This window comes from Amblyomma americanum, chromosome 3 (genome assembly GCF_052857255.1).
Source record: "Amblyomma americanum isolate KBUSLIRL-KWMA chromosome 3, ASM5285725v1, whole genome shotgun sequence".
Classification (NCBI taxonomy): domain Eukaryota; kingdom Metazoa; phylum Arthropoda; class Arachnida; order Ixodida; family Ixodidae; genus Amblyomma; species Amblyomma americanum.
Window position 1 is genome coordinate 59,066,574 of NC_135499.1, and position 17,484 is coordinate 59,084,057.

The 17,484-nt window shown below is 47.3% G+C and overlaps 1 protein-coding gene across 1 annotated transcript in view; it reads right to left on the reverse strand.

Annotated features, from left to right (window-relative positions):
• Positions 1-7,393: 7,393 nt before the first annotated feature.
• LOC144123748 (uncharacterized) overlaps positions 7,394-17,484 on the reverse strand; it is a 117,819-nt gene continuing 107,728 nt past the window's right edge. Inside the window, exon 13 of the mRNA XM_077656514.1 lies at positions 7,394-7,576. Within this exon, the coding sequence (XP_077512640.1) occupies positions 7,394-7,576 (183 nt within the window). The remainder of the gene's footprint in view (positions 7,577-17,484) is intronic.

The following is a 17,484-nucleotide window of genomic DNA, read 5'->3' on the forward strand; positions in this document are numbered from 1 at the left end:
ATCTAACTCTTCGTTCAATTACATGCTCGATAACAGCTTAGTCTCTCAGGTGTCTTCTTACAAATACCTCGGTGTCCATTTTTCATGTAACTTGTCCTGGTCCACTCATATACAGAAAATAACAGCTAAAGCATCCCGGACCTTAGGATACCTAAAACGGAATCTTCATGGAACTCCTGCTACTACCCGTAAGCTCGCCTATCAAACATTTGTTCGTCCGCAACTCGAGTATGCATCATCCATTTGGTCACCTCACCAGGCTTATTTAATTAACTCCCTTGAATCAGTCCAAAATCGTGCTGCGCGTTTCATCTCCAGAAACTATGACCGTCACTCAAGCGTCACAAACATTAAATTATCGCTCTCTCTTTGTACTTTGCAATCACGAAGATTAATTGCCCTAATCTGCTTATTTCACAAGATAGTCTATAACACTAATCTTTCGACTCTCCCTCTTGCCCAACCTCACCGCACCTCGCGCCGTTTAAACAACCATTTCAGCTTCAAACGCCTTTCAGGTAAAACCGTTGCATTCAGTTCATCCGCTTTGCCGCAGGCTATTGTTCACTGGAATGGTCTTCCGGAACACATCGTCAATATTCGTGATCTAGCTTCTTTTAGGACCGAAATAACCGCCATTTTTTCTAATTACTGACGCGTCAATAACTATTATATAATGATGTTCTTACTGTTTATTGAGTACTAACAGTCAATCAGCATTATATAATCGTGTCATTCATGCTCCTGTTATTACCCCTATTTATGTAATCCCCCCCTCACACAATACTCCATGCTTGGAGCCTGTGAGGCAACGTGAATAAATAAATAAATAAAGAAGTGTGTGTGTGTGTGTGTGTGTATGTGTGTGTGTGTGTGTGTGTGTGTGTGTGTGTGTGTGTGTGTGTGTGTGTGTGTGTGTGTGTGTGTGTGTGTGTGTGTGTGTGTGTGTGTGTGTGTGTGTGTGTGTGTGTGTGTGTGCGTGCGTGCGTGCGTGCGTGCGTGCGTGCGTGCGTGTGTGTGTGTGTGTGTGTGTGTGTGTGTGTGTGTGTGTGTGTGTGTGTGTGTGTGTGTGTGTGTGTGTGTGTGTGTGTGTGTGTGTGTGTGTGTGTGTGTGTGTGTGTGTGTGTGTGTGTGTGTGTCTGTGTGTGCACCTCTTGAGTCATTTTCTAAAGTCCTATATCTGCGACCACTGGATCGTCGTCTCCACTTATTATCATACTCTACCGTGAGACAGCTTATCTCCCCTCGGCTACTGCATATCAGGTCTCCGTCATTCTGGTACATTGTTAATTCACATCATAAGCCGCCGTGAATTTTGATCAGCGACAGAGGCCGCCATTTAACCGCCGATGTCATCGAAGAACTCCTTTGTGCGCATCGCAATTCTGACATTCTACTCCCTATCATCCACGAAGTGATGGTTTGACAGAGTGAACAAACCGGACGCTCACCAACATGCTCTACATGTACGGCGCCTCCTGCCACAAAGACAGGGACATTGTTCTGCCTTTTAACCGCAGCGGTGGCCAAGTGGTTGAGCAACCGCCTCGTATGCGGGAGGTGCGGGGTTCGATCCCCAGTGCCGCCGGGTACCCACCGGTGATACAATGGGTACAAGCTTTCCCCTGGTCTGGTGCTCGGCTTATTTAGGGTGAAATGCTTGGGAAATGGGTCTCTGACCCCACCTTGAGAAAAAGAAAAAATACCTTGTGACATTGCGCTCTTTGGCCATAGCTGCCCTTGCGCCATAAAAATCCATAATCATCATCAACTGTTCTGCCTTTCAACACATATGCGTACAACACTGCTAGACAGGAAACAACCTGTTACAGCACGTTCTTCCTCCTCCATGTCCACTCTCCTCGCCACACACTCAATACCATCCTCCCGTTCTGCATAGGCAAGCCTCCTGACTTTGCTCAGACTCACTGCCGTGCTGAAGAAGCCCGTCGGATCGCCCTCCTGAGAACTCTTTCCTCACAAGAACGCGCAAAAGTCCGCTACGAAGACGACTTCCACCAAGTCACGTACCTGCCTGGCGAGTTGGTCTGGCTTCGGCTACCAGTCAAAAAGCGTGGCTTAAGCCAGAAAATGCGCGCGAACTATATTTGCCCCTGCGTTATTTTGGAGAAAATCAGTGACCTCACCTACCGCACTGCGCGTCATCACAAGCGGCCGACTTACTGCCCACACCAAACTCACTCATGTCTCTCGGCTGAAACTGCCACCCTGTTGCCAATGCCTGACTCGCCGAGAGAGCTTAGCCTGGGAAGGGGTAAGTGTTACATTCTTGACAATATCCCACGACGGGCAAGAAATTGGAAGCCAGGACGACGAGTTTGAAGTGTGTTGGACCCGTTCGACCCTCCATTGCGGCACCTCGGTTGCTTCCCGCTCGCCGTGTGTTCCAGGTCTGTTGCACCGCCTTGGACGTCTCAGTTGTGAAGTTACGAGTGTAACAATATATTCTAACATTCGCGTGATTTCAGATTACTCTGTAATTTATTGCCCCATCCGTAGCATTACAGACGAATCGCACTGCAGAACGATCTCAATCTCATTGAATCCTGGTGTAATAAAAGGTTAATGGTTATCAATACATATAAAACATCCATCATATCATTCCATCGAAAGCACTCCTACAGGTCACCAAATTACGCCCTTTTCGACTTTGTAATCACCTGTGTTCCTTCTTACAGGTAATTACGTAATAACAAAACCCACCATCTATCATGGTCCGTTCACATATCAGCAATCTCAAAGGATGTTAACCGATGTCTTGGTTTTCCCCGCCGTGACATAAAACTCGCCTTTCTCTCTGAAAAAATTGTGGCCAATGTGACCCTTGCTCGATCAGAATTAGAGAACGCATGCGCTAGTTGCGACCCGTAGCAGTCGTTTCTAAATAACACTCTTGAATCAGTACAGAATCGAGCTGCCCGTTTTATCTACTCCAACTACATCTATTTCACTAGTGTGGTGCGGGGTACATCTGATGTGGCCAATTTTCGCAGGCTACATTTGCTGCAGAAAAGAGCTGTGCATTATATTGCTGATGTTCATTATACTTTCTCCACAAAACTTTTTTTTCAAAGTATATTTTTCCTGTTTTGTTTTTAGAATTATAAATTTATGGTATATTATGAATCTTTCGTTAAATCTGGTATAGATATACATTTCGCCATCCAAAACTATTTGAATACAAGCGTTCCTCAAACCATACACAAAGAAATGTGGTTCATTCCTACACCTAGAACATCATATGATGAATAGTATTTATCTTACACATTACTTTCGCTGCTAAACCTATTAAACCGAAAAGATTTTGATCCTACCTGTAACCAAAAATACCACATCAAACGCTTCGGCCATCGTGTTTCTTTTTTGCCGGACTAGTATAAGGCTTCCATTCTTTCCGGCTTTATTGACCGCTGCTATTTATACTGTTAATTATTGTGGCATCATTTTTGTTTGTTTCCTGTTTTCCCACTGTCGTTATACAATGGTTCCATTCTGTGCTACTTCTCTATTACTGTAACTACCGTGTATGAATGGCCGTCAACTTGCTGTTAGCCAACTTGTAAGGGGTCGGGACCTCGTCAAGCTGCTTGAGTTTTTACCCCGTACTGGTCCTTTTCAAAATGAAATAAAAGTTGATTGATTGGTCGACTGATCGATTGATTGATTGATTGATTCTAAACTTTCAAGCTAACTTGCCTGCTCTCGTTAACCGATGTGAAATTTCGCGACTTTGTCTTTAAATTTCCATAAATGTTATCATTCACGGCTACCCAACCCCGCAATCCTGCCGTCTCACCGTACTTCGCAACGTGTCAGCCACACCAAAACTGTTTACTCGCCATTATCTCATAGTACTGCGCATTTTTCTTAGTTTTCATCAAGACTGCAAAAGACTGAAATGATCTTCCCGCTGATGCTACGATACGCTCCAATCCACAACATTTTGATATATTCATAAAAAAATATAGTCATGTATTAAGTGATTTTTCTGTTTGATATAACACCGTTATAAATCATGTAATACCCCACACCTAGGGCTTTTGCGGTGTATTTTTAATAAATAGTGTGGGGACCTGCCCTACAGCCCCCTGTGTTTCCGTTCCCGCGAGGCACCGTGAAGCAGCAGTCTCACCCCGAGGATGAGAGCATTCCCTTGTCGGTTACATTAACTGGCAAAAGAGGGTGCCAGCGTCGCTGCGCGGAAGACTGCTGAAGCCTGCGCGCTGGAGATGGGGCGCTTCAGCTGGGATCGTCGGCGCGAGTGGACGTGTCGCTCGCGGCTCCGCTCTTCGCCGGCGGGGCGAGGAAGCGACGGGGAGACGGGCTCCCGTACTCGTCCCGTCCGGCCTTCGGAGTATTCCTTGCCCTAGCGCGGACGAACATTCGCTCGGAACCTTGCTGGTGTGTCGGACGACCTCGATTCATTAGCGTACCTTGTTGCTAGCTGGCGTTATTGTTTCTATAGCAATAAATGCCTGTGTGTGTCAGCCAGTGTGTCGTTCCTTTGCTCTCTCAAAGCAAGGCCCGCCGTGGTTGGCGTGCGCTCGGTAGCGTACGCGATCACGGGGTGGGGTCCGTTGAACCGTGTCAGCCGCGATTGATTGGGGAGAACGTATTTATATCCCCAATTCAACCCCACAATAGATAAAAATAACCGCCGATACCTTCACGCAGAAGAAAGCAGTTCTTCGATAAACTTGGTGTAGGGACGAACTGTCGTTGAAATGATAATAAAATTGATTGTTGTGTAAAAAGTCCGACATTGTCGTCTGTTCAAAGTTAGAGCAGCAAAAAAAACGGCCGTGGCTTAGCTTGGTTAAGCCTGGTGATTGCGAAGCAACCACCAGTAAATGCATAACGCTGTTTTCTTCGCTTCTCGTTTTCCTTCCCTCGAAACGCACGTTCCTTCTCGAGCCGCTGCTGCCGCTGTTCCGGGGTTTCTTGGACACGCCTCTGCCGTTTAGTCGCGTTCCAGCGTTCTGAACTAGTAGAAGGAGACTCACTGTCGGGCAAACTCATAATTTCTTCCTTTGCTTCTGCTGTTTCCACAGAGGAGGTTGCACGTTGTCGCCGAGCTGCATACTGGGCACGCCGCTTAGAAAGTCGTTCTTCTCGTTCTTCTTCCGTCTCCGTAGCTCGCTGATGCTTCCTCTTTGCATTCTGCCGAGCTGCCTTGTTCGTAGGCACCATCGTAACATCTGGCTGTATGACTGCCTTGCAGCCTTGGCAAGAGGAGCGGAGCTGTTTTATACAGCTGGTGTGACGTCACTCTGACCGTAGCGCCCCTGGTGAGAGGAGCGGGAGTTAGGCCGCCGTTGGTGGCTACCGCCTCGCCTCCCGACGGCGTGAGATGGGGCCCCGTTTTTACACAGCTGGTGTGACGTCACTCTAGGTCACGTGGTGTGACGTCACGCAGCGAGGTCACGCTAAAGGTCAATTGTGCCTACCACCGCCTCGCCACGGAACGGGCTGAAGTGCGACCTAAAGTAGTATTGCTTCGCAATAAAAAGTGGCATTCAAAAAACTGAAATATCATATCTTTCTGTTCGCTACTGTACTTCCAACGAAACAGCGTGTGCCCGCTGCAACCGATGCCACCCGAGAAGATATTGCCGCCGTCGGTGGGCTGAACGAACCCCAGGCATGCTTGACCGCTACGCCGATCCACTAGAAACACAAAACCAGCACAACGCCTACACTATGCCCAAAGTTTCACTCAAGTGCTTTGAATGCTCCGCATAATGTAATAGAACAATGCGTGCCGCGCATGTGTACTCAAAAATTCTGTTCAAGAGCATTTTTGGGCGGGAAAACTTTTACGAACGTATTTTTTTTTTTGTAATGGCAGATTTCGCTGTAACAATCATTGTATCCGCAGATCACCCGAAGACAGTCTTGCATTTTTTATTAACATTTTTGCTATCGTCAAAAGCGTTCCCCATTGGTTTTCTATGGCAGACCTAAATGTTCGACGCGATCGATAGAAAAACTTTGAAAGAATGATTCGGCATGTATCAGGAGTGTGGATTTTACCTTCAATATTTCCGTAACAGTATGTTACAATTTTCCAAGTTTCAAAAATTTTCGTCCGAGAATGTCGGACATGTTAGGCATAAGAGCACAGCGAGTTCTGCAATAAAGCGATTGTTCACTGGCACGTCTAGTCTGATGCAGTTAGCAGGGTCTTGCCGACGACGGCGTTTCGTCTCGGTTGCAGCACCACTCACGCTGCGATTCTGTCTTTTCACCGTGCATCTTGCGGATTCGTTAGCCGGACCGCCGGCGTGACCGGTACTCGTCCTTCAGGCCTCTTTGCCTTTGCTGCTGCTCTGTGGAGGAAAAGGAGCCACAGACTTACCGCCCCCTGCGAGCGTCGCTTTGCAGAGACAGATCTTGAAGCAGCTTGCTCTCCCAGTGGTTGCACATATGGACGCTGCATTTCTTTCCGCAGAACACTGGCGGAAAATTTCCTGCTCGCAGGAACCTGGCGCAAAGCAATAGGCACTGAATTCCCCTCGCCATTACTGAAAAATGTGTACAGGTCTGAATGAGTCAGGAAATAGGATTATGGCACATTCAGTTTGGTTTTACAGGCTTAACGGCTCCAGCAGGAGGGTTCCAGAATATTCCGACCGCCTGGAGTTTGTTAGCATGCAATGACATCGAAATGCGTCCACAGTGGGAGCACTCCAACCCACGACTTTCGTTTACTGTCTGACGTGAGCACACGGTAAAGAACTCCTGGTGGTCGAAAATATCCGGAGCCCTCCACTACAGCGTGCCTAATACGCTGTGTTGCTTTGCCTCATATCTGTGGCGCTTTGGGAGGTTAAACCTGCCAAATCAGACTAAATGTTGTCTAGCCATATTTGTTGACGCATTCCGACTTATACACGTTTTTCAATAGGGTCGCCTCTTGCCTCCTCCACCCCCCAGGCGCCTTTCCTTGCACTCTCTAAGCTATGCGCGCGCCAACGCTCCCCTGCGCCGCGATCTTGGGAAATGGGGTTCTAAGGCAAGGCGTGGCCCCCATGGAGCGTTTTTCCGGGCGATTCCTCCGCGTTGACGGCAGCGGAGCGCTTTTTTGCCAAATCGTCGGGTTCTGGAGGAACAGATAAAATCGCCGACGCCCCGCCAACGCCCGGAGAGGGCAGCGACAGAGGGCCAATGAGAGCCGGAGCGGGCGTCACGTGATTCTGGACGGGGCCGCGCCGGTGCGCCCGTCACTGTAAAAGCGAGCACACAGTGCCGGACACCTGTCCTCAACAAAATCTTCAATGGTTGGCACTGTGTGAGCGATCAGACGGACGAGCGAGAAGGCAGTGTCTTTATTCATATTCCAGAAGCGATAAATTCAACAACTCAGCAGTGCTCACAACTTTAGCAATTTGTCTTTCGTCCTTATGGTATAGTCAAACGGCTGGATTTTGCAGCGCACGTTGGTCGCTCTGATAGGGTCGAAGTATTGAACCTCTCTTTGAGGCTCTAGATCATATCTCTCCATAATAAACGTGAATGGGTCCACATTTATCAGCTGCTTCGCCATCAGGTACGCCTGCATAAAAAGAAAGTGTACGCTTGGCCGGGGATTCATCTGTGTGAACCGTCCGCCACTCTCACTTTCGCATTAATAGTGCCTGTCGACAAAAACAATGACGTCGAATTTACGTAGTTAGGCCAAATGCGAATTATGATCCCTAGCACTTCGGTTTGAAATCTGGTTCCGATGTTCTGATCCATTCTTGAGGGATGGAAGTTGTTCGGATGGTGTTAATGGGTTAATGGTCATATATGCAGAAATGGCCATTCTCTACTTCAGATTCATAAATCCCTGACAGTCCTCGTACCACACCTAGCGCAGGGCTGAAGACGCTAAGCGACGTGGCACTGCCCTGCGATGACAACTGCTGCAACCGGTGGGGCTTGTGAGAAACAAGTTCCTCTTCCCGAGCGACCAGTCATTAATTGAAATTCCACCTGTCAAGGTGGGCAGGTTGCCAGGTGTACATCACCGTCATTACCAGCGTCAATGCGCACTGCACGACAAAGGCCCCTCCCATATCTCTCCAATTAACCCTGTCCTGTGCCAGCTGCGGCTACCTTATCCCCACAAAATTCTTATTCTGGTACGCCCACCTAACTTTCCGCCACCACCTGCTATGCTGGCCGTCTCTTCTTATCCAGTCCGTTACCCTTAAAGATCATCGGTTGCCTTTCCTTCTCACTGAATGCCCTGCCAAAGCCGTTTTATTTTTCATTTCGCCTAGGATGTCATGTGTTTGTGTATATATGTACGGTTCTGGCAGCTTTGATGGGACAGGAAGCGTGAGCGGGTTCTCACATAGCTTCCGCCTGGCCGTTCGATGACGCTTTACGTCTCACCAGTGGTAATACAGGACGTACTACGTCCGCTCCTTATGAACGATGGTGGCGCTGGTGAGCACTCTGAAGGTTAGGTCATACGTAACGATAAATGCCCCCGAAAGCAGAACATATGACAGCCGTCACCGTAGCTCAATTGATAGAGCACCGGCATCATAATTCGGAGGTCCTAGGTTCGAATCCCACCGGCGACATGTGGTTGTTTTTTCTTCTGGTTTGATTAATTTCCCGTTGATCTGAATCACAAATTAAAAAAAAGACATCCCATATGCTTCTTGGCTTCTGGGGCTGTTCCCTTCTTTCATATACATTTATGGTAAGTTGGGCAAGACACATTGAAAAACTGAACTAATTTGTTCAACGTTTCGACCAGGGACTTGCCTTTGTCAGGAATGATCAAACAGTGCACGGACGCGTATTCTTATAGCAGTTAACATGACACACACAGGGCTCGCAATGCATAAAAAAGAAAAGAGAAAAATAGGGAGAGAGGAACACAGGAAAACATTGGCGCCAAGACGAGGGAGCAAAGGCGCCGCGGCGCGTACGCACGAACATACTACGCACACACATGAGGTGAAAGAGGAAGGCCGGGCTAGGCGGGCACGCGGCTACTTCAAGATAAAAAAACTTGTTACGAGATTAAAGAAAGAAGGGTAGTGTCCGCCAATTGTGAGCGTCTTTAGCGCCTGTGGCCCCGGGCGACTTCGGAAGATAGCCCAACGAGGACATTCAGGTTGCGAATGCCCAAAGTTGCTCCACACAGACGAGCGGGCCGCTAAAACCAGATGAGGTTCCCATACGAGGACCGCATAGAAAAGCTCGTTTACATAAGTATAAAAACAAATAATAAAGAGTCAAACTTACACTGAAATGGCCGAGAGAACAGGAGACGCGAATACCCACGCAAATATGTCACTGTTCTAGCATCTTTGAGCAGAAGATACGCGGGAAAGGCCTAGAAGCCCACAAATAAAGACAGCGCCAGATTGTTAGAGTGTCCCAAAAAATGAATTGCGTCCCAGAGAACAGTGCTTACCAACAACACAGCAGCAATACAACACAACACAGCCACATTAATAGCACCAATAAAAGCGACAAGCGAAACTGTAGACGAAGTTATGGAAGGTCACTTAAAGAATGCTTACGGACCTAGGACATTGGCAGTTTGCGCCCTTTTTAGCTCGCTTGCTTAGAACGGCATTGTATTTCTATGTCTGGCCTTCGTTACAAATTTTTCTTCGAAGCAGGGAATTGCACTCAGTCAGTATCAACAAAAGATAAAATATTTTGCGTTCCTGTCGCATTGTTGGAATCACAAATACACTGTGTTCCTTAGGAAGTTCACAGCAGTTCTATCACATTCTGCCAAGCTATGAAGCACATTTGCTATTCAGAAGTGGTGATTTAGTTCAGGTGGTCTCAAAAGTGTTTGATACAGTGAAGGCAGCATCCCGAGGGAAGGTAGAATGAATTTGAATAAATCAACCCATATAAATTAACTCGCAAAATAATTCTACAGTGTTTTAATATTCACACACAACAGAGTGGATTTAGGAGAAGGTGGGCGAAAACAACCACAGTATGCGCCTGCGGAACAGTACATCAGGCGCTTACACATTGACACAAATATTTCCCTCTCGTTTTCCACCCAAGGATAACCCCTGAAACAACTTGGAGATTTGGTATCGTACGCAACCTAGCCTAACTAGGTAAAAAGCAAGAACGGGGGCTAATTCACTGACGAGTTTGCAGGACGTCGCTTATTGCTTACAACTAGACGAACTAGATGAAAACGCACACGAGCCGCCGCGGTGGCAGAGTGGTTATCGAACTCTGCTGGTGACCTGAAAGATGCGGGTTGGATCCCGGCCACGGCGGTCGAATTTTGACGGAGGCGGAATTCTAGAGGCCCGTGTACTGTGCGATGTCAGTGCACGTTAAGGAATCCCAGGTGGTCGAAATTTCCGAAGCCCTTCACTACGGCGTCCCTCATAGTCAGAGTCGCTTTGAGACGTCAAACCTCCATAAACCCATAAAACGTACATAAAGGAAGGGGTAGACAGACTAAGCGTGTGCTCAAAACTACTTTAATTGCAAAAGAGCTCGCTTTTCTGCACAAATGTACACGAACCAAAAACCTCGCACGAGTAAGAACAAAAAGGCGCCCTTCTGTGATCAGTACGTTGCCACCAGAAATTATGATTCACTGTCTAAAAAGACAAGCAATTTAGTGCTGACACACTTTTCTTTTCCAGTAGTCAGAATTTCGTACGCTTAAAAAAATTCCTTTACGTTCAATCCTTTGCATGAACCAGAATGGTGGCCACTATCTTGGTTCATGGAAAGACTAAAATTGAAATGATATGGTTTGTATTGACTTTGCTTGAATAGGAGCTAAAAAAATTTCGTGCCTAAAAATACCCTGCGAAAAAGGAGGGCAGCTGTTGAAAAGGGGTTCAGTTTATCTTGATTTGAAGTCAATACCAGCTGCCCAGAAAGAGAAGGCAGAAGGCGTTAGTTTCGAGAAAAGTATGTAGGAAGGATAAAAAAGGCGAAATGATAACTGGAATGTTCGAGTCTGCATTTAGCCGTTCCTGACAGGCAAGGAGCTCCGCCATAGGACACAAAATAAACAAGGACACTTTTTTATTCCGTAGGGCGTTTTGATGGCACGACATGCAAAACTTTTTTTTAGGTAAGGAAATGGAAGGAGGTGTTCTTTACGACATACAAAACGGAAGCCAACAGTCATCAAAACCTAGGAGAGCAGGGATTTTTTTTTATTTGTAGTTTTCATCAATGCAAGATCACTAAAAGAGTAAGAAATAACAACCACATATCACCGGTGGGATCGAACCCACGACCTCCGAATTTCGCATCCGATGCCCTGCCAAGTGAAGTATGGCGAGAGGGCTGACCAAGCTTCTGCTTTCGGGGGCATTTATGTGTAGTGTAACCGAACCTCGATAGTGTTCACCAGCGACACCCTATACATAGCGGCGGACGCAGTACGTACTGTATTACCGCGAGCGCAACGTAGGAACGTGGTCGAACTTTGAGGGCGGAATCTGTTCGAGAACCCTCTTATGCTACCGTCATGGCTTCCATCAGGTATTTTTTTTTTATGGTTGTTTCTAAAGCTATCTTCGCCGCATTATTATAATGTTGGTCGGAGTAGCCTGCCTAACGGCATGCCCTTGACAACCGCCAGGTGGCTCGACGGACGATGTCATATTATCCAGGGCAAGGCGAGGCATCTTCGAACGAAATCGAAATACGCTATCTGAGACGGGTGAACCGCTCAAGTAGGGATGAAGTTAACTCCACTCACACCTCACGATGTGCCAACAATTTTCTCTGGTTTCTCAAGCTACACCACGGACATGCAGGTGTAGAGTGAAGGACCTTATATCAGGTGACGGCGAACAGAAAATGAACAGATACACAAGGCCATCGAGATGTCAACTGCAGCATTTCGGGAGGATATAGAAGAAAACAAGATTGAGAGTGTTTAAGATAGTTTCAGCCTACGACAATTCGGAAAAGAAGGTTCTGGTCACCGACACTTTGCAACACTTGCCTGATCTTCGCTCAAAAAGTCCGTGAAACGCATGCGCCAAAACATGTTGCATCACTGTCTATCGCCTCGGGTATGTTTCCTCGAGTGTTGTGGAAGTGCGGTCAACTGGACTGTAATGAACGACTGTGCACACGCCGCGAATTGCGGGTCCGTGTATTGCGTTAAGGTCGCGATAACGTGGAATCATACTGCAAAAGAAGCAGAATGCCAGAACAACAGAGAAAGTCCAACATTCGGTCTCGTGTCCTTCATCAAATTACAAACGCAGAAGCATCAAAGGATGAGATGGTTGGTGGTCTGCATTTCTTGAAATGACAGTGTATTAACCTGACAGCGTTAAGGAGCCCGTGTCGCAGAAGCAGAAAAGCCGACGTCATCGTTGGCATCGTGGGCCGTGGGCGAGAAATCAACAACAGATCCCCACCAGAGAAGCAACCTGCTGGCAGGTGGGCCACCCAGGTCAGATGGTCTTGTTGCGTCATCAAAATTTCCCCATGGGATTGCGAGGTTCCAGTTAAAATAATAATTGTCCGGTATAGGTTGCTTGGGAAGAGCAACCTCGCCCGCTCCCTTCGCGGCTGTAACTTTGTTGGTAGACGACATATACCGGGCATTTTTTTTTACTGTTTACAGCTCGTATTTTTTCAAAAACTGCGTGAGATGCGTCGGTGCGGTCTGTGCCGGTGGATTGTACATCAAGACGGAATTATAGAGGCCAGTGATTAAACGGTTATATTAACTGAAATTAAATAATCAACTTTTTTACTTTTTATTTCAGGGGCCAACATTATATCAGGACATGGAAGGCTGTCAACATGGAAGCTGAGTCCAGTTATTAAATTTTCTTTTTCGGTGTTGCATTTCGAAATATTTAACGTCAAAAATAGGCATTTTTACCTCGTAAAGTTGGCTTTCCGCAAAACACATTTATGAAATAGCATCGCTGGGCAGTAGTATTGCCGCGGAAATCCAGTTAACTGCTTTTACGGCAGAAAATAGACAAACGGCTTTCGTATTTGATAATAATAATTGGTTTTTGGGGAAAGGAAATGGCGTAGTATCTGTCTCATATATCGTTGGATACCTGAACCGCTCCATAAGGGAAGGGATAAAGGAGGGAATGAAAGAAGAAAGGAAAGAAGAGGTGCCGTAGTGGAGGGCTCCGGAATAATTTCCACCACCTGGGGATCTTTAACGTGCACTGACATCGCACAGCACACGGGCGCCTTAGCGTTTTTCCTCCATAAAAACGGAGCCGCCGCGGTCGGGTTCGTATTTTCCGTATTATAAATGCGAACGACGCCATTTTAAAAATGTGCATTGCGGGAAGCCAACTTTACGAGCTAAAAAATGCGTTTTTTACGTTAAATATTTCACACTGCATTGCCGATAAACAATAGTTAAAACTGGACACAGGTTTTGTGCGCACAGCCTCAAATTTCTGAATATTTCTTGGCCTTAGAAATTAAAATAAAAAGTTGACTATTTAATATTGGTTAATTTTCAATTTAATCACTGAGCACTGTCCCCTTTTCAGTACAATCCACTTGCACAGGCCGCATCGACGTAGCTTTCGCAGGGTTTACAAAACTGTCAGTAAAGAGTAAAGAAAAATTACCTGTAGTTTAGCTTTGGTTAAACCTGGTGAGAAGCGAAAGAAGCTAGCCTCTGACTCTGCGTCGCTGGTTAGACGTACCGCCTGAAGTACTTTATGCTGTCTCTTCTCAGTACCACTCTCCCGTCGCTTCTCGACGCGTGTCGCACGTCCTTCTTCTGCCTCTTCGGCACGGCGTTTCTACTTAGCCTCATTGAAACGATGAAGGTTCGCTTTCCGGCGCGCTATCATGGCAGGATGTTCTTCCTCCTCCATCGTAAAACCGGTTTCTACCCCCACCGGCTCGCCGTTGGTATATATACAGAGCTCTCTATTGACGTCACAGACGGTGGCTCCGCCCCCGTTGTCAAGCAGAGTATCTATCTCCATGATTGATGTGCTTGTTTACTAAATTCCTTTTATATGAAGTCATCATCATACTGCATCGTAAGTTGTCTCAGCTCATCAACCTTTGACCTGACCTTAACTTTGACATTGATCTTGACTTCCGAGAGGTTTTGGAGTGGCCCACCAACTTGGTTTGGCATATATGCGCCACCATAGCCTTTGTGACTTTGCTCCATGGCTTACGTGATTTTACTCCACGGTTTGACCTCTAAAGCTTTTCAAGGTCAGAAACGGAACTACGCTACCCTCTTGAAAACTTGACGTAGTGAAGCTTTCGCTTCAAAATACCCGATATATTTCCAGCAAGCAACCTGAGTCTCAAAAATCCAACCGGTTGCACCACCTGCCATCGCAGGGCAATGGCGCATCGCTGAACCGTTGAACAACTGTGCCAGGAGTGGTATGAGGACTCCAAGGGTACTATGAACGTAAAGTACAGAATGACCAAGTCCGTATATGGCCATTAACCCATCAGCGCAATCACACCATACTCTTAAAACGGAGCCTAAGTGTCCCTTTGAATTTTCTGCTGATGCTGATGTGCCGAACGTTAAAGTACTCCTCAGAAATTTTAGTTTTGTCGAGCATATTATACGACATACCGCCGTATGCACACATATATCTGTGGATTTATAGGGCTATAGTTTTAAACATTTCCTCTGCATCAAGAGAATCTGTTCCCGAAAGACTTGAGCCCGTCAGCGGAATATTCTCATTACTCTTTATGCAATACATGCCTGGGGGACCAGAAAGCACTGGTGCAATGGGCGAAACAGGCGGCCATCTCCAATGGGGTCCTGGACTAAAGACTCCGCTCACTATTTTTTTTGCTCATAAATAAAATTTTATTCATTCCCTCATTCATCCATGAAACGAATTGTGGGCTTGGTTAAGCCTCATGAAACATATGCAACTTTCGTTTATGGCCATGAAGAACGCCGTAATGGAGCACTGTGGTAATATTGACCATCTGGAGTTCGTTAACGCGCACTGACATCGCACAGTACACGAACCTGTAAAATTTCGGCTCCATTGAAATGCGACCGTCGCGAACGCGATCCAACCCGCGTCTTTCGGGTCAGCAGCCGAGCGCCTGAGCCACACAGCCGCCGCGGCAGCTCTAACTTTGTTGGATGACGAGATATATATTTCCAAGAATTTTTTGTGTACAAATCTTGTTGTGTGACAAGTGCTGCGGAAAATTGTGGCATGTGGGCGAAAACTCCTGATGTATCGTGTACACTCGTGTAAGGACCGCACTTTTTCGCAATTTTGATGAGGTGTGGCCCTTCCACGGAAGTGTGAAATTTTTGTTCAATTTTCGATCCACGTATGGAAAAACCTGTTTACTCGAACCATATATACCTAACGATGGGATATCTGGCATCTAGATGCGGACATCCTTGCTGGATGTCTTCATCATCGCTGTCGCTGCTCGGGCTCGGCTCGTCGCCCCTGCTCGGGTCATCCGCACGTTCATGTATCCAATCGTCCTCAGTGCCGTCCATGGCACTGAAAATCCCGGTGACCTTAAACCTCTATACAATAATGTCCGTGGACACCGCACGCCACGCGTGTAAAATCCAAGAGCAGACGAGCTGAAGTGATGCCATCCTTAGTCGTCCGGTCGGCGTTTTCTCGTAGTGGCCCGCTGCCATCCTTTCAGAGAACTGGCGTCTGAACAGTAAGGCATGTTGCTGGGCAAGTTGGTAAAGCATCTTTGGCGTCTGAATTCTGCCTTAAAAGGCCTATTAAAAGACACATCCAGTGGTTGCAGCATCCTTGTTAAACCGCCGGGGATGACCGTCAGATGCGTACGAGCTTCTGCAAGACGAGCCTTCACGCGCTCTGTGAGGTGGCCACGAAAGCTGTACAATACGAGCGGGGCCTTCCGTCGCAGCAGGCCTCCCGGCCGGTTAGCCCACACCGTTTTCACTCAGTCCACCAATAGGTCATCGGACATCCAGCCCTTTTCTTGCACTCTGACGATGATCCCATTCGGGAAGCACTCGTTGGGTAGCGTCTTTCACTTAAGCACTACGTATGGGGGGAGCTTCCTTCCGTCCGCTGTGACAGATGGCATTACAGTGCAACGCTGACGCTCAGCACCAGTCGTGCGCACAAGGACGCTCTTCGCGCCGGTTTGGCTGACCGTCGTGTTCTCAGGAGCATCGAACCAAACAGGCGTTTGGTCTGCCTTTCTTATCTGGTGTTACTCGTTCTCCGCTCGCAGCGCGTTAAAGCGCTCGGTGAAACTTGATCACTTTGTCATCGTACTCCCGTGGAAGTCTTTGGCAGAGTGTTGTCCGGCGGCGGATGCTGAGTTGTTGCCGCTTCATACATCTCCGAAGCCATCCGTCGCTTGCCTTGAAATCTGTAGGTGAAATGTTCATGTGGCGTGCGATGGCAAGTGCCTTGACGCGGAACATCTCGGTTGACAACGCGTCGCCGTCTTCCCTGATGTCCGTGACGTATTTCATGAGCTCCTTCTCTAGTGTTGGAAATTTGCGAGGCTTGCCGCGGAATGCTTTCTTTGTCTTGTTTGTTGCGGCCAGCTCTTCCTTTTGGCCGCACCAGCGACGCACACACTTGTCGTCGACGTGGAAATTCTGGCCGGCTGCACGTTTTCCATTCTGTTCGGCGTATGCGACAACTGGAAGTTTGAACGCAGCATCGCACGCGGTTAAGTGTTTTTTTTTTTCTTTTCCATCGCAAGCGGTTGTGGTATAGGCAGTCGTCAAAATGAACGGTGGCACAAAGGATCAATGGCGCCGGCGAAAAAAGCGACAAGATCTCCCAGACAGCGCCGCGCGCCCGAAGCTCACAGATAGCGCCACATGACGAAGCCGCAGGACAGCTATTATCATCTGGTGGCTCCCGCGAAATGCGCCATGTGCAAGACGCGACGACGCTGACGTTTGCTAGCGAGATTTTTTTCTTCAAATTTTTGTGCCAAGTTGGGGGGAGTGGCCCTTAGTCGAGTGTATACAGTATTTATGACCCATATAGTGTTACCGTCATACGAACGGGTTGCATATACTGTGGCAGGTTTCCAAAATCATAACAGAGGAGCTGGAAAAGTCCTCAAGAGAGTAATCATGGGCCTTGAAGACGCCAGTGTTCATGTATTTGCTATGACAACAATAACTCGATCAACCGGGAAATGATACCACCTTGTTTCAAAGATCGGATTTAGACATTGTGTACCCACACTAAGATGATCCTCAGAATCAAGGAAAAGTTCCAGAGCGCTAAAAAAAGACGAGCACACAGCCGACAGGACAGGACTGGCGCTGACCAAAACTGCGTCGTCTGAGTTTTACTTGACCCACAGAAAACTTTATTTCATACTGTGTGCACTGCGTCCTTATTAAAATGATTTCGGATTAACTGGCTTATTCAGAATAATAACTGGCTTATTCAGAATAACTGCGGTCAGCTGGTGCCCGCATTACCCTCCGTTTTATTGTGACCTATCTCTTAAATTTCATCAGGC